At 36.2% G+C, this 23,177-nt stretch overlaps 1 protein-coding gene across 2 annotated transcripts in view; it reads right to left on the reverse strand.

Annotated features, from left to right (window-relative positions):
- PTPRD (protein tyrosine phosphatase receptor type D) overlaps positions 1-23,177 on the reverse strand; it is a gene marked incomplete at both ends in the record, with an annotated part of 312,639 nt that overhangs the window by 281,211 nt on the left and 8,251 nt on the right. Inside the window, one exon of one of the 2 annotated variants that reach the window (XM_082301166.1) lies at positions 1,017-1,101. The exons of the other annotated variant lie outside the window; for it this stretch is intronic. Within the exon in view, the coding sequence (XP_082157292.1) occupies positions 1,017-1,101 (85 nt within the window). Of the gene's footprint in view, positions 1-1,016; positions 1,102-23,177 lie in introns of those variants that run through there. 2 annotated transcript variants of the gene reach the window in all.

Genomic DNA, 23,177 nt, shown 5'->3' on the forward strand with positions numbered 1-23,177 from the left:
GGAACTCTTCTGTATGCGTTTATTGAGAACTGATTCATCCAACCTTACTAAAGCTGATGCTATTACTCTGTGTTCCTACTTAATTTAACAGATGTGTGAAAAAACACAGAAGTCTTCTAACACAGAGCTGAAACAAAGTTATTGATTAGTCATGTATCTGCATAGCATCCGGACATAGGACATTGAGGGAAAATATCCCTCAATGAAATGAATGTTAGCAGTCAGCTTGTAGCTGATCTGAGTAGTCAGCTTGCAGTAAACCTGCAGATCAACAGGTGGAAAGCAAATGGCTTTTCTCATTTGCACATTACTTCTGCAAGATGCCAAAGGAAAGCTGGGAGAAGGAACACATGTAAACAAGGCAGACCTAATGATTTCCTAATTAAAAAGGAGATATTATCTTCCCATTAATAGATAAACTAATTGACCAAACTCCAACAGTTTCCCTTCAGTACAAGTAAACATAGGTGCCTTTCCTCACTGAATTGTCACATGATTAGGCCAGCCAATACATTGTCAGTTCTGCTTGATTTGTTTGGATACTGTACTCTGCGACAGCTGTCGGAAATAATACATTAGAACAGCTGTTGCAGCAGTTACAAAGGGACTGGAATTTTAATTGGACTGGATATCAATTGGGAGGGGGATGTCTTTTTTTTTTTTTTTATTAAAGTTAAGACAGAAATATTCAAAGAATGACAGATGTCTTTAAGGTATTTGACCAATGTCTGGTAAGAAAAGCTGGTGCTTGTTTTGATTGTATAACTTTGTGGTAGTAGTCTCCACCATCTTAGCATGAACCGCTCCATGCTTAAGAAAACGGGCATTAAGAAGAACAGTAAGGAAGTTGCATAAACAGTCCTTTTCAAATACTGGTTGTGATCTAGAGAGAACCCTGCAGTTTTTTTAAGAATCACTCAAAAGGAAACTCATTCTGACACTCTTAGTAACCACCAGCTGAAAACAAAACTATTCATGATGGCCAACACCTAAGTATAAATGAATAATACGCTTACTTTCAGCATCAGCATAGAGTAGCAAGCACAGGAGCACCACCACTGGCCTGACTACGTGCATCATCCGACAGCTTGGCACCAGCATGCTTTGGCAGCCTTGTTCTCACTGGCTTAGAAGCCACTGCGAGTCTGTCCAGTCTGAAATTTCAGATGAAGTATTTTCAGAGCCTGTGAAAAGATAAAAATACAATTAGCAAAAATAGGCCGGACTTTTCCTCTTTTTTTTTTTTTTTAATGCATTCACAATTTGAGGCAAAACTATTTTAGAAGACAAAAGGGTAAGGCAGAAAGGAAAAGAAACATTATTAATTTCAGGCTACTTGTATATACAAGAAGATCCAAGACACAGTGTATGTTTGCACTGCTACAACACATTTCTTAGTGCACCTTTGCCACACGATCAAGCAACTGTCACATCCTGAATCTTAATTCTTTTCAACATCATCTTCTGAACCAAAGAAACTAGTATTGTTGATGAAGTTAAAGACATCACTGGAAATCATGTTGCGAGAAGGTAATCAAAGCAGATTAGGTATCCACAATAAATCCACATGCAAACAGGGAGTTGATGCCCTGGCATCTAGTAAGAGTAACACCGCAAAATCTACTTCAGGATGTGTTATTAACATACTTCATAGTTCAGCAACTTTCAAAGGTTAAAATTCCCGTCTTGATTTCCTGTACGTATCTGCATTATTCCTAATAGTAAAACAGAAATCTAGCATTGAATAAAGGGCTGAGATCCCAATTCAATCCATCTCATTTATTACAATGCATAATTGAATATGATACAGTGGTAGAACTGCAGTTTAGGTACCTGACTTGAAAAAAGAGTGCCTTATCCTTGTCCAAATATGCCACGCTAACAGAAATTAAGGAATATAAAAATATCTTCCCCCGCAGACAGGAAATACTAGAGATATCCCTAAGCAGCCTGACATTTTCAGTAAAATAACCTGAAATGCAATTACACTTTCTGAAGGATCTGCAACATATAAGCTTTGTTAAGTTTGAGACCACCTTCTTCATTACCACACAGGTGGCTTCCATGCAGTAAAGATGAAAACCAAGAGGGCAGAGAAAAAAGTATACTAATTATCATTCCACTAAATAGATCTTACAGTTTTGTGGGGGGCATAAAGAGCCCATTTTCAGTACAGGGAAACACTCAAATGAATTTAGTCAAGGAAGAAAAGACATGAGCAGCTGGTAGAAATCTATGCTACGTTATGAATCTCTTTTGTAAAACTATCTTTTCAATCAGCTACTGCTATCAAAAAACACAAGCCTAAGAAATCTTCATAGGCAAAATGCTAAAGGCACCAGCTCCCCTTTCATCGCTACCATCTTCATGCCAGCATTTCAAATGACAGCAAAGTCCATGAGACACCAGTCCTGTCGGACTCAATTTGTGTCTGTGCAAGCGTATCAGAGCCAACTGCTGTGTAACGATTCCAATACTATCACAAAGATGGAGATGTATGAAATGTACTTTCATGGAAGAAGTGATTTTTATTTTGCTTTTTCTAGAATGCAGGAGTTACAGGGGAGCCCTGAACTATCTCTAAAGGCAGCTCACTTAAGAACAAAACTATCTTTTCATTAGCACACAACCACATTACCTGATGTGTGAAGGTGAACAGAGAAATGTGGTGGGTACTCCCCTACTCCTTTCAGGGGAGGAAGCAGAGAGGAAACAATACTGATTAATAAGGGGAGCAGAGAAGGGGGAAAAATGGTGACCACCAAGGTATTTGTTTTACACAACACTTTTTTAATGGGGCACTGGAGATTATTTTCATACATTTCAAGCACTCCCATCAAAGTATTAAATGTGGCGGCTAACAGGAAAAATACTACTGTCTGCTTAGGTAAAAAAAGAATTTTAAAAACTTTATTATCCTGATATGTGAATATGCATTTATCCTCTACAAGCTGTCTGCAAATGAAGGGATGTATCACAACACCTGGCAAAAAACAGGTTGAGGAGAAAAAAGAGCTTTTTTTTCCTTTTTTTTTTTTTAAGTTAAACCTCATTCCATTCTTTCATTCTAAATGCTCATACAGCCACTTGGGAATACTGCACTCATTGTCTCTGCTTTGAAGGTAATAGTCATTATCACTCAGGTCATAAAATGAAAGCCCTCAGTATTCCCTTTCTTTGATGTTTCTGAGAATCATGGCTTTAGCTAACCTGATAAACACACCAAGGTTTCCAGGAGACCCTTTGCTTGTTGTTTGATCTCCCTCTTTACCTGCTTAGGTGTGCAAGCAAACTTGTAGTATTTTAGCTCAAGGAAACAGAAGCTCTTGAATAAAGATGACAGTTGAGTCATTTTTCTTTCAAGTGAGTTGAAGATACACTGTTAATGGAGGTGTGCAGGTGATACGCCGGTAACAGAGAGAAAGAAGCCAAGAGATATTCAGGTGCTATCAAGGTTCTCCACAAAAGTCTGCCTTAGCTTCACTCACAAGGAAAACAACCTTCAGACCCTGCTACTAACCAGCGTACCAACACTGAGATGATATCATGCAGTATGTAGGTCTGTACTTGGCTTATTTGTGAAAACTAACATGAAGATGCAATTCCTTAAAAGGACTAAATGAACTTATCAACACAACTATCAGCTTCCACATCAAGCCACCTTAGTAGTTCCAAAGTGAAAGGCTCATCTAAAGCATTATTAATTCTTAAATGATGTAGTTCCTTTCCTTTTCTATTTCCTCCTGACGATGGTTCGTTACATCCAGAGTGTGGTACCAAAGACAGTGAAAACACAAACAGCACTTGCAGCACCAGGTTACACTAGCCTTGTCATCAGAGGACCAGTACTTACCTTGCAGAATTAATCCTGAGTGAGGTACTCTCTTAGCAGTCCCTCTTACAACATTCACACTGCATCAGGGCAGAAAGATGGGGCTTCTCCTTGGTAGAAGATCTACCAAGATCTAGAAGAATAGCTACACAGAGGTCGGCAGTTCTTCGGAAAAAATCTCTCTTTATGAAGATTTAATAAAAGCTGTTTTTATTTTAGGTGAAGTGCTGCATAACTGCCGTATTAAATAATCAAAAATTACTTTTCCAATATCTCTAAAAGAGCTATCTATGAAACCAGGTAATGCATCTAACAATAAGTAAGTAAGAGGATAGATTTTCCCTGATTAGTGGTATCTATTAATAGGATCAGTAAAAGTGCAGATGTGCAGCTCTCCAGAGTGTTCAATGCAGAGACAAAAGAGAATTCTCCTCAGCAGGAGCAGAGCAGATGATAGTACCAGAGCACGGGCACGTGCACCAATTATCCTCAAAAGGATCAAGTGGGTGAATGAAACATCTGAACACCAAAATGCTTCCCTGCAGTCTGTTTACTTTAGCAGCAAAAATAATCTTTTAGGTGCTATCATGGTACTCATAAGATGGTTCCTGCTCCAAGACAGTTACAGGAAACGCATACCTGGGGGCAAATTTTAGAAACCAAAAAAACCCCAAAAGTAAACACTAATTTTTTTTTTTTGTCTGCTTGATTTTCCATGCCTGAATGTGCATTTAAATGCTCAGTAACACAGAAATTCAGCTCAGCAGGGAAGAGTTGTCAGAAAACTTGAACACAGACAAAACAGAACTCAGATGCAGGAAGACACATTGCGAAAAATAATGAAGCAAACAGTAACTTAGAAAACTTTGGAAGAAAGGGATTATGAAGGTGTAAGAGCTCATTTGTGCTACAAACAGGATTTCTGGTTCCGCTTTTCCGAAGTTTTAAATTGTTCAGAGATAGGATTTCAGCTGATGGTAATCTCTGGTTTGTCTCAAGTATTTCCCATAGAAATCCCCTATATTTCCCCATAGGAAAGTAACTGGATACACCTTAATATTAAAAAAAAAACCCAACCAAACAATGGTGTTTCTCTAAGAATACACAGCAGCAAAGATTAAAACAGAAGACAGTGCTGAAATTATCTTTCTACACTTCATTCATCACATCCATAATCCTGAATTACATCCATTTCCAAGCCACAGATTTCTAACACCATGCAAACACAAGAGAACAAATACAAAAAACAAATTTCAAAAAATATTACTAGAACTAGTGATAAAAAAAGTGCAAATACTTCCTATATTTGCATATCAACCATGATCCCTACTTAGAAAAGAAAATAAACAAATTTCATGGACAAATCCTGGTTGCAAAAAAATGACAGCTGAATCATTACTAGAAGGAGCAGAAAATAATGTATAAAATTAATTCTCATAAGCTCTTTAATCAAAATCGATTCAGAAATACCTTTGGGTAAAACAATGTCTTTTAAAGAGAATTAAATGTATTTTCCAAAGCAATGAGGGCAACTGGCAGAAGCAGAAGTTCCACATTTTGCTTGCTCTTTTATTGATTAAACATGATAAATGTTTTCATAGTTGACCTGCTGGGAAAGTTGCATGTTTCATTATGCTTTTATTCTTTAAAAATTCAAAATGCAAACACGATTAAGGGAATTTGAAGGACAGCTGTGCTGAGTGTTCAAAAGTTTAGTCTTACCAGTCTCTGGATAACAATACACCCTAATGCTTGTCTCTATCATTCCCGAATTTCTCTGTTACAGTTATTCCAAGATGAGTGAGCACCCATCCGTAAGAGTAGGTTTCTGATGTCATGCAAGCATTTGAACTACATCACTATAAAAGCACAAATGCATTGCAGTGATAGGTGGAATTCTGCCTACATAAAACAATTTACGTATCAGTCTGACTCTACACAGTAATTCTATGTTAGACTTCAACAAGGATTCCTCTGTAACCATCAAAAACAGAGTGGATTTTTGGCAATTGAAGAAATACATAAAATTGTTCAGTGAATAAATCAACTCAACAAGAGCAAAGTACCTTGAAATCACACCACTGGGATGTTTTTCTCACATAGAAAGTTGTTTAAAGGTTCCTGGTTTTTTATTTACAAAAATACTTATGCTAATATGGAATCTTAAACCATACACAGAAAACCTTGCCTAGCCTGATCTTTATACAGCTTCCGTTCCATTCTAAATTATGAATTAAAATACCAATTTTAAGTTGACAGGTGTCTCAATGATTACAAACTTCTGCCATTTTAGTCACTTTTGCAGGTCGTAAGAACTTTTCATACACATGATACAGAAACAGTTCATTAGAACATTGTCTAACTTCTTAACTTTGTGCCTTCAAATAATGGCTTGAGAAACGAACTTTGTGCTGGCAGTGGCTGAAGTGCTGAGCTGGAAACAGTCTTTCTAGAGAAAAGCACAGCATGTTATCTGTCTATGGATATTAAAGTTATATATAGTTGAGAATCTATGGAAATAATTTAAACCCTGTTACAAAGTCACAGATATTGAGCAAACAAATAAAACATCTTCCACTAAGACTGACTTCTTGCCTGAACAAACACAAACTTTGCTAATACCCCAGTCTTGACTCCAGTAAATTACAGTAACCCTGAAATAGTCCTGCTCTGACTTTGCCCATATGAGAAATTAAAGAAAGCAAACTCTATTCTGACACTTGTTAAAATAAAAATCAATAAACCTACAAAAAAGCCCCCCCCAAAACCCAAACAAACAGACAAACGAACAAAAAAACCAAACCAAGTGAACAAAAAAGAAGGAAGGAATAAATAAAAGAAACAAAACAAAACAAATGCCAAAGAAGACAGGATAGACAGAGTGACAGAAAGGGGGAAAAAGAGCAGCAGCTTCGAAACAAAAAGGAGCTAAAGCAAGTATCTAGGCTACTCTGTTATTTTATTCTTTCTTTGGCCATAGAAGAGAAACAAGGTGAAATCTGTACTAAGGGGTCTAGAATCAGCAGGTCACTCACTAGCGGTGTCCTTCAGGGATCAATACTGGGCAAGGCCTACTTGGTATCTTTACTGATGATTTGGATTAGGGGGTTGATTGCACCATCTGTAAATTCACAAACAACACCAAGTAGGGTGCGATTGTTGACTGTTGATCTGAGGGAGAGTAGGAAGGCTCTGCAGAAGGATCTGGACAGGCTGGATCATGGGCCAGGGCCAGTGGTGTGAGGTTCAACAAGGCCCAGTGCCGGGTCCTGCCCTTGGGTCACAACAACCCCAGGCAGTGCCACAGGCTGGGGCAGAGTGGCTGCAAAGCTGCCCACAGGAAAAGGACCTGGGGGTGCTGGTGCCAGCAGCTGAACATGAGCCAGGGTGTGCCCAGGTGGCCAAGAAGGCCAATGGCATCCTGGCCTGGATCAGCAACAGTGTGGCCAGCAGGACCAGGGCAGGGATTGTCCCCCTGTACTCAGCACTGGTGAGGCCACACCTCAAATTCTGTGTTCAGTTCTGGGCCCCTCACTACAAGAAGGACATTGAGGTGGTGGAGCGTGTCCAGAAAAGGGCAGTGGAGCTGTTCAAGGGTCTGGTGCACAAGTCCTGTGAGAAGCAACTGGGGAAGCTGAGGCTGCTTAGCCTGGAGAAAAGGAGGCTCAGGGGAGACCATATCGCTCTCTACAATTGCCTGAAAGGAGGTTGTAGCCAGGTGGGGGATCAGGCTCTTCTCAAGAGGACAAGAGTAAACTGGCTTGAGCTGTGTCAGGGGAGGTTTAGAAAGGATATTAGAAAAATTTCTTCACTGAACAGGTGGCAAAGCAATGGAACAGTCTTCCTTGGGAAGCCATTTGAGTTGCCAGCCCAGGAGATACTTAAAAGACATGCAGACATGGTTTAGTGATGGACTTGTTGCTACATTAACAGTTGTACTCAAAGGTCTTTTTCCAACATAATTTTTTCTAGATTCTATGACTCTGTTGTTTCCTCTGAAACCTGGTTTAAGAACAATACAATTACCGTGTCTATGCAAAAACATTTACAGACTCATTTCTGTCTTAGTTGTTTGCCTCAAAATAACAAAAAGTGAAAGAACAAATCAGTAGTAGTAGGGTATTTGCCATATGCAGTTTGTTATTCTTTGGCTCTCTATTACATGAACAACACTGGAGCTGTGCAGCTACCGCCTCTTAGAAGAGGCTAAATCTATGAGCATGTAAGCCACATACAAAAACATTCATAGAGCTATTGTGCCATATACCACATACTCATCAGACATTCCCAGGAAAAGGGTCTCCAAAACCAGCTTTCAAGCAGATGCTCCCAGCAGTCTTACGAAAAAGCACAACTACCAAGAGCAGCTAGACTCTACCATGAGCAGCTGAGTTTTGAGACCACAGTTACTGTCAGAGGTGGCATCTGTTTGTGGCTTGCTCCCTCACAGAGCTAGGTATGTGGATGACCTAACATGAAGAATGATTCTACAGCTCCACTGCTATGCACATGACATAGACATGTTAACAATGCTCATATCTAAAGAGCCATCTTATTTTCAGAAGTTTGCTCTTTCTGTATCTTTTTCAGCAGGAAAACAGTAAAAATTCAGGTTTTTCCTCTCCTTTAGGATCAGGCATGGTTGAAGTATACCAGGTATCACAGATACTAAAATAAAACTAGAAATATATTTGCAAGTTTGGAGCTAACAGGTCAAATTCAGTATTACAATGTGTTTTTTTCACTATTCCCTGCAATTTCTTCTTTTATGGCTTTTCTTTTTTCTTTTCACTTAATAGCTTTGTTTCAAGACTATCCAATATATTTGTTGGCTAATCAGATTGAAGCATGACTGACTGAGACTGTGAATTTGCAGTACACACAGGACAGTAATCCAGCTGCAGCTAGTTTAGCCTGACTGCGCTTTATTATAATGTTGCTGATGGCAATACAATTGTATTAGAGGAAGAGATGAAGAGCTGAAATAGTTATTTTTCAAAAGTAGTTGGCATTATAAAATTATTTGCTAATAAAAGACAAAATCTTCCTGAAGCAACAGAAGCACTATGCATTTCCCATACTAAGATATGGCATAATTGTGCACGGTTGTCCACAGGTCCTCTTTTGGAAGAAAGATGAGAACTACAAAGTATCTTTGTAATATACTACGTTTTACTATACTCAGAGAAAAAGTAAGAGTAATGTTATGAACTCTGGGGAAAAAAAAAAAAAAAGAGTTAAAAGGCAACAACAACCTAAAGATATTAATTCTATTGTTGAAATTTCCTTACTAAGGGAAGTACCAATTGGTAAACTTCTGGATACAGAACTAATGTCATAATGTTGATAAGCAAGTTTGATACCAAATAAAATCATAAAATCATTAGCCAGACAGCATGGTTCATAGCATGTTTTTCTTTACAGACCAAATTAACTACTATAGATTTATCTGTACTTAGAAGAAATTAGTGGCTTAGTAGGGCCACTTGAAATGGCATTTCAGGTGCTTCATAGAACCTCTCCCTCAATCCCCTTCAAATGAGAAGTGAGAAGCAGAAAGTTCATATCCCCACAGACCTTGTATTTGATCTGGTGAAATCCAACTGAGATCAACAAAAGATTTCCATTGTGAAACCTATTACTAAACATTAAACAACCCAACAATCGGAGACTGAACAAAGCATTAACCAGTACACATGCACTCCTTTCTCATTTTTGACTTTTAAGATTTTCTCTGCACTTTGAAGTGCTGCAGCTCCCATACCCAGAGCTTTCATTCACACTGTTTTGCCCAGGCAACCTGGCACTCATATGTTTTAGCTACAAGTATATGATAATAAAAATTCCCTGTTAGGCCTGGGGTTCATCCTCCTACAACTCTGTTACAGTGTACTAGAATAGATTAAAATGCATTATGTATTTTCCATATATTCTTCACTGGGTTTATGTTCTTCTCAGGAAACATTTCAGCAAGAATTTTCAAATCTAAGTCCTCACTCATCTTTTTTGGGCTGACGATATTAAAGAAAAACTAACTGTGAGTTTATTCTTACAAATACGCTGGTTTAGCAACAAGGTGGTAATTTCTAACCTAATTGTTAACTGCATACTGACACTGTGTAACCTTCATCTTCTTTTGCAACCTCTTTTTGTCAGTTCTCAGTAAGAAAGTGAGAGTATGTGCTACCTGCCCAAATGAACATTATTTTCATAAAGGGTACGAGAAAAAATAATTCTGAACTTTACTGTATAGAGCTGTAGAAATATCTCTGCAACTTATATACCATATATACCAATAGTACATTGTGACAAGGATAGGACATGCAAGTGCACCACAATGTTATAGACTGATGCCATATTTAGCAAAATTTTTTTTTCTACCTATATACTGGAGCAGTTTCATCCTGCTAAAGAACTTCCTGCATACTACTGGTTCATATATATGCTCAAGTATCTCTCTCACTGCTTATGAACATGACACAATTTCTTAAACAGGCAATCTGTTGTATCTTCTTTCAAAAATGAGCAAGAAGAATCAGAGAAAGAAATATTACAGAAGATTAAATTAGTGAAATAACCAACTGTAGGCACTACTCATAGTTTGTCTTCCAAACGAACAGTTAAAAGTCATAAAAAAGAAATGGACTGAAGATATGACTCAAAAGGAAGGTTATTATCCTAGTTATGTTTGTCACCTTTCATAAAAAATTCATAAATGAGAAAGCACAAGAAGATTGTGTCTTAGATTACAACTCCCTCTCATTCAGATTTTGAGTATCTTTCATAATCTCAGCATCAGAAGGAATAAAAAAATACAGATGTAAGATAAAACAATGCACTTAACAGCCAGTAAAGTAAATGTTTAAGAACATACACACATACATGCTTGCGCACACACCATTACAAAAAGGACTGATTTGCAGAGTTCCAATTTTTATGAAAAGACAGAAGAGATAACCTCTCTGCCTTTCACACATGTGCTTCGTACACAAAGACTTCCAGGACTTCTGCATTTTCCCTCTGCTTTCAGCCTTTTAATTTCCAGAATTTCTAGATGGAAAGTAGTAATCTGTAAACATACTGATACAAGATTCAAATAAATAGTTTAACCTTCAGCTACACAATACTTTATATTAGCCATGATGAAATTAAACTAATGAACTAATGAAAGTAGAGAACTAGTTTCATTACTAATCCAACAGAGAAAATATTGAGTCTAATGAAATATTAAAAAGTTCATATAGGTGGCTATCAAAAACCACTTCAGAATTTTACCCTCGTGTTCTGTACAAAATACCATAAACTGACATTACAGAAGTACACAGTAACTTTAAGCCTTCAGACAGTCACATTAAAATATTCCAAGACTTTTAAAGACTCAGCTTACATTAATTCTCTTTTTAAAACATGAAACAAAACTATTTATAATACTTGGAAGAAACGTGCCATATAATCTTATTGACTATATTAGCACCATTAGCACCCATGTTTCCCAAACACAGGCAGAAAAAGGTTTACATCTTCCCTTCCCCAGAAAAACGTCACCCATGTGACAGATACTCAAATTCCACATGAAAAAGAAGGTTGTGACTGTCAATCTTTCGTGGAAATCCCATGCCTTTCTATTAAACTATGAATGGGAGCTGTAACTGGCAGTGGTAACTCAAGGCTCAAACATTCCCCTGAACTGTTAGCACTAGCTCATAGACATAAAATCTCTATAACAAAATTTGGAGGGTGCTGCAAATAATGATATGTTAAATAACTTAAAAACAAAATCTAAAACAGAACCTAGAAAGACAATTCCAGTTTTGGCTTTATTTACTCACAATCATTAGTTTTAACTAAGAATCTGTCTAGATTCATGAATTTCTTTTCTTTTTTTTTTAATTTAGATGAGTGCATTCTACTTATTATTATTCTACTGATAACAAGCTACTATCTTTTCAATACATCTAAAGGCTAGAAGATGAGCCTGACATTCTAGTTGGAACACTGCAAGGCACTTGTGGGAGTTTCATCTTTCACAACAGAAATGCTTGAGCAACTATTATAAACCCAGTAAAGTTTCTGCAGCATTTCTATCATAAGTGTTATGTCTCTGGGTGTGTGTGCTGTCCCAGGAGTATTGTTCTGGATTGATTAGCATCTTTATAATGAAATGCTTGATTACAGCTTTGAAATAGATAATTATAAAGGGAGGGTGTATTTTCCAGTTAGGGATTTTGTTTTGATTTTTTTTAAATTATCAGTGCATGAAAGGCAGCTGTAGAAGTTCTGACTGCACTGTCACCTCTTTGGAAAGAAACTACGTGTTTTTGCTCTCACTGTGCATAAGTTAAATTGAATTGCTAGTTATAACTGGTACGGGAGTTTTATTTTCAACTGTCAGGGTGTGCAGCCAGCTGTAACCAATTTTTCAATAGCTTGAAAAGCCTCATTTGAAGTATACAGATGTGAATGACTTTGGGACCTTGTCGTTAGTAAACAGAAACCTTTTTCAAAACATTTTCCAATCCTACTTCTTCACTGCAAAAGAAAAAACTGTAAAGAAAGCTACACATTATGGATGTTCTGCATAACTTTAGCAGTGTATGTAAAAAGGCCCAAAAATGTTGGTGGCACATCCAAGTTCGGGCATACGTTTCAGACTCTCTCTTATGTATACCATGATGTTGTAAAAACCACCTTCTGCCAAGAAAAGCGACTCATTTTTCCTGATGTTTAACAGCAAATGAGTGGGTAGGGAAAATGCTTTTGATTTCCAGGGTTAGAAGTCAGGAGAAAAAACTATAAGTACTTCCTTACCTTAGTGCTCTGCATACACACAAGCCCTCAATTTTAAAACAGGTTTTCTGCTGAACTTATTCAGCCGTCAAACTAATGTGTTAGTTTGAATGCCTTGCTCACCGCAGGTGCTAGAAGACACAGGAGAATTACAATTTTATTTATTATTTATAAATTAGAATATCAGAAACAACTGGATTAAGTGAGAAAATGCAGGGATGTATCCCAAGCAATCTCTAACCCCTTGATATCCAGAATCAGAATTCCTTAGTCCTAATCTCTGCATATGACAGATCCTCCACTGCTGCCAGCACAACACTAATGATGCTTGTTTGAACAGAAGCAGGCAGGTCACAGGTTAAAGGACAAGGTGAGGAAGAAAGCAGGGGGTTTTTTATGCCTTAAACAAAATATAAAATCCGTAAAGATGGTCTTGTTCAGGTACCTGTAGACGAGACTGTCATGCCTTTTGAAGTCCACAGTATGCAGACTGTTACCTTACTCTTTGTAAAATTTACTTCACAATCATTTCCTAGTCATTAGCACTGTGGAAACCAGAACTACTTCTACAAATTATGTCATTATTGCATTCTCCTTTTTTAAAGTCTCTGGAACCAAAAATAATCTACTTCAAGAATTAATTTTATTTTTTGCAAGTCAGCTCTATTAAATATCAAATAAATGTGAATTGCTATTTTACATGCTAACCAATGCACCTCTTTTTTTCTTTTTTTTAGGCATAATCTTTAGGCCAGAAAATAAGCAGCCCAGGTACATAAATTTAATCATGTTACAAATACTGTACTACCACACAGACACTTCATATCAAACAAATTTATCTGAAATGGTGCAACAGAAGATCCAAATTTCCAGAACAAAATTCCACCAGACTTTTTGTCAGACTACTTGGGATCCAGGACAAAGATGTATGCTTATTTATTAAAGTACCAAATGACACTGCACCGTGCTGTAAGTCAAGTCCCTCCGGATGGGAAAGAATTTGCTGAAAGTCCTTGCAAAGAGTTTCAAAGATAAACTGAGACTTTTCCTTGAGTTTCAATGCTGCTGCATAGTTGTTTATTAAGTCTTATCAGAGGAACAGAGCCACTAGTGTGACCCAGGTACAGCATAGAACACAGAAAGCAGGAGTGAGAGAGCCCCCGATCAAGATTTACATGGCCTTTTAAAGATATTTTAACCAACAGTTACTAAAAACGTACATTATTTTCACTTTCCTACCAATTATTCAGTAACACGGGCAGGAACTGCGGAATTTTCTATCCAGTCATCCCAAACCACTTTTACTGCAGAACATGGGAGTAGTAGTAGAAGGAGAAGAAGTTTTGGAGAACAACAACAATCCTCCATTTTGATATTTTTTACTCTTACCTATTTACTACAAAGAGAAGCCCAAAATCTCTATATTTTTCACCCTGTGACAATCTTACATAGTAGTCTATCACTTAATTCACACCACTGTATTTTCTAGTTCTTGTCTGACCGTTGGTAACTTTTTCCAAGGTTTGAGGCTAAAACAGTGTTGTTCAGGGGGGTAAGAACCCTTAAAAACAGGCAGAGAAATATTCTCGGCACTCTGGGTTCCTACACCAAAAGTTACAATTGATTTTGGAGGACAGCTTGAATTTATCTACGTAGAGTTTGCTTTACATCTTATCTGTGGATTTGGGAATGTGCTAGTGTAATCCATTTTTTCTTATATTGTATCATCATTTTTTTCATTTTTATCAATAGAGTTGCCTTTACTTCTGTAGTTGAGATCTTGAACAAGCATATCTACGCAACAGTCAAAGCAGTCATCTGATTTGGCATTGAATTTGGCATCCAGCAACAGATACATGCCAACTGAAATGCAAATCTTACTCAAATGATTTCCAACAAATATTCTGCTGTTTTTTTCTAAACCTCTTCCAACAGGTAAAGAGACTTCCTGAAGTTCCTAAAGAAATTAAAAATATAAATAAAGAAATAAAAAATAAATAAAAATAAATAAAGAAATAAAAAATCTTATGCTGATACCCAAGCTTCACACTAAAGATTAATTTGTATAATGTTAAACCAGATCAGTGCACAGAATTTCCAAATGTAGAAATGTGGAATTTCATTCAAAACTCATTAAAGTTTAAAGCAACATATAGAATCAAATTGATTACAACAATTTCTGCAATTCTGACTCTCACATAGAATTTACTGGAATTTAATATTAGTACTCACACTCACATTTTTTGATACTATTTGTCTTAAACAATTCCATCATTTTTTCAATGTTCTGCTACTGTTTAATTACAGAAGTATAATTTTAAAAATAATCTGCTGACATCCTGTTCTTCATATTGTTTTCTGTTAAGTAGACCTCCGTCTGTCACCCTCAGTGATTGCTGTCACCTTCAGTGCCTCCTACCTTCTCCTCACAGTGAGATCCAAGAGGACTGAGACACTGAAATTCCTCAGAAATTAGGCACATTTGAAAATGTATTCTAGAAAATAGAGACTGGAGGTCTGTGAATATATGTTGGAAGTAACATCTATGTTAGAGGGTAACATACCAGCACACAGAAAGATTAGGCTACTTTTCTGTAGGAATATCCAACTGCACAGACATATAACCGTGTCTACTCCTATGCTACCACTTTGCAGTTATCCATGGAAGTGAAGTGAATTATGGCTTACTAATAGATCTGCAATCATGAGCAAACTCTGTATGCATAAATACTCCTGAAAAGGGTTCTTTCCTGACTCAATATCACAGACACAATATTGGACCGTAAGATTCCACTTAGTTACAGAAAGGTCAGTAAAAATTAAAACAACTCTTCACGTTGAAGCAGCCGAGATAAATGGACTGATCCCTCCACTGCCTCAAAGAAGGATGGTTCTCTAATTTCTAAGTGATGTCTGAAAATCTTTATAATGATTGAAGAAAAAAAGCTCACCTTTAAGCAAGGGATGGGGACATCCTACTGAGTACTACAAAACTAGTAAACTTCCTTTGAAAATGGATCTGTAAGATAATTCTTACTTCCATATCCTGAAAACACTGGATATCCACTTCAGAATGGGATGTCAGTCTTCACCACAGTTATCTATGTACAAGACATCTGCAAGATGTAGGAATTATTAGCCTAATTATCAGACTACTGACGACAGAACCTATTTTTTTCCCTGACACTCTTGAAGACCTTTTATTAGGCAAAAATTACATCTATTAGCAAGACTTTCTCCTTTTACGGTGCATGCACACCAATTCAATCGCTCTTCTAATAAACCATGAACTGAAAAGGAAATTTTATTTTTTTCCTTAAGGTGATTTCGGCACGTCTCTTTTGAGTCACACACTAAATCAAAATTTTTGTAATGCCTGGAGTACCTATGTGGCAAATCTGTATTTTTGCACACAGACATATCTAGTTGCATAGGCATATTTCTACAGACATGTAGATGTATTTACTTATACATCTGTAAATCATCAGACTAAAATTTAAAAAAAAAAATACAGGTAAGGCACTTACAACAGAGTCAAAACCTTTTACATCAACAGTCAAGAGTCAAATCACTATTTTATTATTCAATTACTTGAAGTGTGAATGACAGACCATGATGCAGTTTGCTCTGCCCACAGAGCTTGCCCTTGTCTCAGAGAAACTATTCACAGTTAACAATATTCACTTCCCAAGCCTGACATGATGAAAAAAGCTAAATTTAAAAGATATATTACATGTCTTTCAAACTAAGAAATTGTAGTGGACTGAATCTGGTAAATACTATTTCTTACCCAATGTGCCTGATTTTGTTAGCAATTCTTTCTGGAGGATCCTCCAGAGTGTTTCCACTGTGTTCTCACTTCAAAGAACCTAAACAGTCAGTTGAATTTTTATCAGCAGAAAATGACGTGACAGCAGATGGGATACACAAAAAATTTAAATGATGTGTACACAAATCTGTATGTTGTTTACTTTATATATTACTCCAAAAGTGTTACAATAAAACTATAAGGTGGATATGCAATTATTTCTTTTTTATATAACAGGTATATATATTTTTAGGATAATTAATAAATATGTTGCTTAGAAATCTGAGAGACCTTCACTTAATAATAGCTCTAATCCCAGTTTATTTAATGCTTACAATCCCTCTGGATTTTGTCTACTTCTTCCTACAGGTGAGTGTAAAAGCACATAGGTTGTCTATAGTCAGTGAAAAAAACTCCTTAGATATGTTCCTTTTCTTAATACATACTCTCTCTGCAACTAAGCCAGGAAAGGACTCCAAAACCATGCAAGTGACCCAAGATCATGTAAATATTCTCTTTCTACCTGAAAAGAAGAAAAACTTGCTTACGTTTAACTTTATCAATTGGAGCTTTCGTAAGAAATAGTTATCACTATCCCTTGTAAAAAAGTGAGAGAAAAGTCTCATTTGAAATGTCTGGAATGGCAGCAAAATTCTACACTACTCTGTCATTCTATATAGGTCATTATTCAGATCATGTGTCTTGGACATTGCAGGTCTGTAAGATGTAGAAATTCATTCTTAGTTCTAAACTGGCACGAAAATAAAGCAACCTAAAATTGCAAATTATTTCTAAATTTTGAAAAGGTTATATGAATATACGCAGCATGAAGCAATACCATTATCTGTAAAATTCCAAAGGCTGCTCATTCAACTTTGTTAAATTATGTTTTACTGATATATTCTAAACTAGTATCAAACTAGTAACACTTATTAATAGTTATAATAATTTATACAGAAAATATTTTTATGGATCTCAGCATATCTTTATCAGAACAGAAAAATACATTTTAATGCATTTGGGCATTTCCCTGATTTTGTTATTCGCTGAAGCAATAACATTGCAGCAAAAATTACCTGGAGTAAATTTCAATGCCTTGGAAATAAACTAGTCTGTGAAGAACACAGAATCATGTAGAATTGTAAATCAGAGAACCAAAAGAAAGACAGTCTCTTGATTTAAGAGTTTCTTTTAATTTTGCTTTGATTATATTAGCATTAAAAGCCAAAAGATTAAAATACCATCCTTGCTCTCTAAAATTCTATCTATATTCTAAAGAATACAGGTAGAAAAATTCTGAATGCAAAGTCCTTTGAATAAGGCTATGCTATAAAATGAAAGCATGGAATTCAGCTGGCTGGACAATTTCCATTACTTGCCCTGCAACTGACAAAAAACATGCTGCCCAAAACCACAGTACAATGCAGCCTTTTAGCTCATATGTACTACCCCTACTCTTTGATACTGTAAAAGCCATGCTATTTTAGAACAGATATTTTAAAATAATCTCACAATAGGTGTCAGAAAACAAATTAATTTCCAATATAAACAATTTTGAAATCATGTTTTCATATTAAGTTGATGGTAAATCATAAAAAATTCATTATAATTACAGAACTGAATTTTCAAATCATGCCATTTGTTTGCACCATCTTCTGTTGCCAACTTCTTTTACAAGCAGAAAGCAGATTCTTAATAAGCTGTTTTCTATTTCCTTATCTCAGAAAAGAAATAGTCGACCTATACACTACTGTCAAAACCTGGACTAGCAGGTTTTGCTCACAGCAGCAAGCACTAACCACAAACATTAAACTCTCCCATAAAAGTAGAAATCTGACCACACTAAAACTGACAAAAGGTGACCTACATGACAACAATGGTCTGCTCCAAGTGATTTCAACAGTGTTTGCCATGAAGGATTGCTGACTAGCTGGTGAACAGTACACCCTTCCTTAAAAATCTCAGATTAAACATCTCAACACCAGAACAGTGCAAATGGTAGTCTACTTGAATAGAACTTAAAATCAAAACCAAGTCTAATTTTGTTGGAAAACTCGGAAGAAAGTGGTCTGAAACACCATCTGTCAACCTATCAATCATCAATCACAAAAAAACAAGGCTGAGAGTAAAATGTGCTATGTATTCTTGTATTTTGCCACCCAATCACAGTGCAGTCCTTTGAGATGGTTCACGTAGTTGTCTCAGAGGAAACAGAGAGGTCTTTCATATATTTATTTCTACCATACAATACAATTATTTATGAATGCTAAAAGTTGAAAATTTTTTGCTTAAAGTCAGTATTTTAGCCAGATAAATAGCAAGTTTCTTTGATTCTCTCCTGCCCCTGTAAAACTGAATAGAACAGTGCTATACTTGCAAACTTAAGACTTTTTTAGCTTATATCAAGTATAAAGCTAACAGTTTAATGTCACTGTTAGTCTTAACTGGGAGAATGCTGTACCAATACTGCTTTCAAAAAATGAAGAAGTTTTATCTCAACATTTTCTTAATTAGTTTTTTCAGTTTTTATTTAACAAGTCCAAAAATTTATTTAAAGTTGGAAAGCTAAAATAATAGTGAAAATAAAACTTAAATAGACAGTGGTTTCAGTTGGTGTTTCTTTTCACCTGAAGTGTGGACGACCTCAACCACCCTGTTTGGCAGAAATAAACTGCTTCAAAAGCAAGTCCACATAGTAAAAAAAGTATTATACTGCTTTCTAAATACATTTTACACACACACAAAACCCCAACATCAATGAAAGCAAAACAAACAACAACAAAAAAAAAAACCGACCAAAAAAAAACCCCAAATCAAAATGCAAAACCCATACACTTAAAAAAAAAAATCCAGGAAGACTCTGAGTGGAATACAGTGAGCTAGAAAATGGGGTAAGCTCTCGACTTTTTGATCAGGAAACTATACACAGGTCAAGAGAATTTCTCCACAGACTACTGAAAGTTTCTCAAAATTACAGCAAATGGAAGGTTGAGTCCAAACCAGGTATTTCTGAATCACCTCGCTAGTTTCAAATCATGAAGCTATACAAAGCCAGCCAAGCAGTTCCAGGATCCCCTAGAGAAATAATCATACAAAATCTAGTAATCATCTGAGGTCTGGGGAAGGAATATAAACCTACCATCAACAACCAAATCCCACACACATACATGAACACATGTATTACTGAATTCTTATTTGGGCAGTAAAATCTGGGGGGTCCTCAGGAAGATATGAGGTACCCAGACTTCTCAAAGTTACTACTACATGTGGCTGTCATTTCTCCCTTTTGAGATAGATTCCAAAACTTAGTACAGCAATACAAATCCTGTTATTTCCAAACCAGTATTTTCTACAATGGAGTTTATGTATTTGATATGGGAAGAAGAATAATGATCTGCAGACCTGATAATATCTCTTTAAGATCAGCAACACTACAGTATTAAGTCTACTAGATTTCATTTACAAGGCCAAGAAACATGAAATAATATAATGAAAATAATACATGAAATAATGCAATAAAAAGTTGCAAATCATGACCTAATAGTGAAAGAGCAAAATCAAGATGCTTCACTAATGATCCTACTGCTAATCACAACTTCAGTCAACCTGCATATAACATTGCAGTATTTGATACTCCAGACAATTTCAAGTGTTTTCAAGTGTTCTTTATCTATCCCATTGTGATTTTCTGAGAGCATAGACACACACAGAATCTGGATTTGGAAACACAAATTGAGTATCTTAATGAATGATTCCTTTCAATTGCAAAACAGCTTAACTATTTCAGACACAATCTAACACATCACCTACCGAAATTTAAAAGCAAGAGTATTCCCATTAATTTTAGGAAAAGTTTTGATGCCATGAAGTTAAGAATGTATCAAAATTTTTGTTCCCTTATCAGTGTTGTACCAGTCTAACCAAGTGAATCTTTTGTATATGCATTAACGGTTTAAAAGGATGACCCACAAATATATACAAATAGGCATATACTCTACAAATACAGCGCTGGTTCTTCAACACAATACTGCTTGTGTTACAGCACCTAAAAATCTTTCAGAGAATCAAATATGAGAGAAGTGTTTCAGTAGATTTAGAAACGTGAAACTTGGTCTTCCTTTTCAAAGCAAAATATTCTTTATTTTAATTATTGTATTTATTATTAATATTATTTATTTTATTGTTATTAATGCTAGTACCACTTGACAAGGTTCTAAAAATCATAGACATTATTTCTGCATCTTGTCATGTTTGAAAAGCACATGTGCTTCTCATGTATGCTTTCAGTCTGCATGCTTCACACCCTGAAGTTCTCACTTCTTATTTCTATTTCTGTAGCAATTGTTTAGACAGCATTTGGGGCATTTATATCAAAGTATGCACTGACAGAATACCAAGCTCAAATGTACTTGTCCTAAGCAATGTCATTACTCTTACAATCCATGTAAAATTCTTTAATTCCTCATTCAGAATATGCCTTCCTTAAACTTTCACTAAATTTAGCCGTAGGCAAACAAGGACACAGAGAATTAATGTCTTTTCAGAGATGTAAAGCTAAACTTTGCATACTATGTTTGCAGAGACAAAGCAGTAAGTCGCTGGTAGACAGAATGGTGGATAATTGTTGCCAGCTCTTAGAATAAGCTAAAAGGATGATTAAGGCGAGGGTTACATGAACTGTGAGAATGACTTTTTATTTACTGTCAGTGAAAAAGACCAGCTTCTGTCTACACAGATGGATTTCCTCTTACTTTACTCTTGACTTCTAACAACTGGTTCTTCTGGCTAGGGAGAGCATTTTCAAACCACTACAGCAATGCCTCCTGGTGGTCCTAAGACCCATGAGAATCTTCAAAGCAGTTTGGAAAAAAGCATTACCATGGACAATCAAGTATGTTACCACTCTCAGATTCAAACAGCTGACATTTTTAAGTACATATGCACTCCTACCTATAGATGTATGGACACATTTTATATATATATACACACCTACAAGCCCTGTAACATAAAAGTATATCAACTGGTTCCTAAACATTTGCATCTTCAGATTATGTTATGTTTTAATGACTAACTATCTGAAACTTATGTGACACCAGATGATTGACTCTGCATAATGTAAGTAAGAGTTCTTCCTCAACTACAGCCGAAGAGCTGTAGGAAAAGAGATTCCGGGAAATAGAAATCAAAATAGCTACTTACCAAAAAAAAAAAAAAATCAAACAACAAATCAACTTATTCAGAGGCTATGTCAGTTCATACAACAGAATATCAAAAATGCACAGAATATAAAGTAATATAATGTAACTAATGGCAGAGTTTTTACTGCTGTATGTGGCTAATAATGACTGTTTAAGGCATAAAACCATATTCATTCCTAGTTGCTTATACCTGATACAATGTAGGTATGGAAGACCATAAGTCACTCCAGAATGCATCAGGAGTGCATAACTAGAACTGCAGTAGCTCCTTTAGTATGACACAGCTTCAGCAACAGCAGCTCTGTAAGCATACCTCTACTTCAGTCCATACCGAGAAGGTTGCCACGAACAATGAACCACATACAAATGTTTCATAACATCCTTCAGAGTCAGCTTCAGGGCACTGCATCTACTACTGTGCTGCCTACAAATAAAGTCAAATTCCAACATCCATATTCTCTGTACTCCTTTTAACTACGGCAACAGTGGGATCCGTTTCTACACCTGGTGACCATCCAAGAAAAAGAAATGCTTATGAGGGCTGAAAAAACGAAACTGTAAGGTCTCAGCAGTACTAGAAATATTCCTCTTCAAACACCACCCTCCTTCCCGTTCCAGACCAAAACAGAGGTATCAAGATGACCACATGTCAAAGAGTTCTCTGTTAGTGACAACTAAATCAAGCAGGTGGCTGTTGGAGCCATAAACGTAAAGAGGACCCTCACCTAGTGCCCACCCACGTAGATGCAGCTAAAAATCGCAGAATGCCTAGTCAGAATACTGCAAACAACAACTAGAAACACCTGTATTTTAAAAAAAATTAGTATTATTTTCTTTCCAAAAGCATAATTCTATTATAATACTGATAATGACTACAAATTCAACATTGTCTGGATAAAATATTCAGATCATTTCAGGACATAGTTGGTTCAGGTCCTTAGGATAGCAAGCTTTTCTTTTTCCCCTGGGAAGCTGAAATATACTTTAAAAATAAACAAAAAAACCAAACCAAACTGAAACCAAAATCAACAAACAAAAACAAACACACAAAAACCAGCAACAACAACAACAAATAGAAAGAACAACCCCCCCGCCTCCCCCCCCCAAAAAAAAAAAAAGAAAGGGGGAAAAAAATCCCCAAACCACAAAACCAAAAAACACCCCAAACTGTAGTATGTGAAGCCAAGGCATCAAGGGATCAAGTAAATCCAAATATAAACTTCTCCCTGCCCTTTGGATCTAAGTAAAGTATCTGCTTGTGCTGAAGAAGCTTGAAAGAGTAAAATGATCAAAGAAAAATTAATTCTAAATCCAACAGAAAGTGTTCTGTAAATAGTAATAAAACCCAGCAGCATGTAATGTCATCATTTCTTAATTCTCTGGTGTATATAATTCATGCTACCTTCATAAAACCTTTCTTTGGTTAACTTCCTTTATTAAAATTTCTGCAGTAATACGATTTTAAAAATTATTATTTAGAAGTTCTAATTTTAGTAATAATCAAAAAACCCACAAAACATCAAGACAACATTAAGTGCGCTAACTGAACGAA

Source organism: Coloeus monedula (genome assembly GCF_965178545.1).
Source record: "Coloeus monedula genome assembly, chromosome: Z".
Taxonomy (NCBI): domain Eukaryota; kingdom Metazoa; phylum Chordata; class Aves; order Passeriformes; family Corvidae; genus Coloeus; species Coloeus monedula.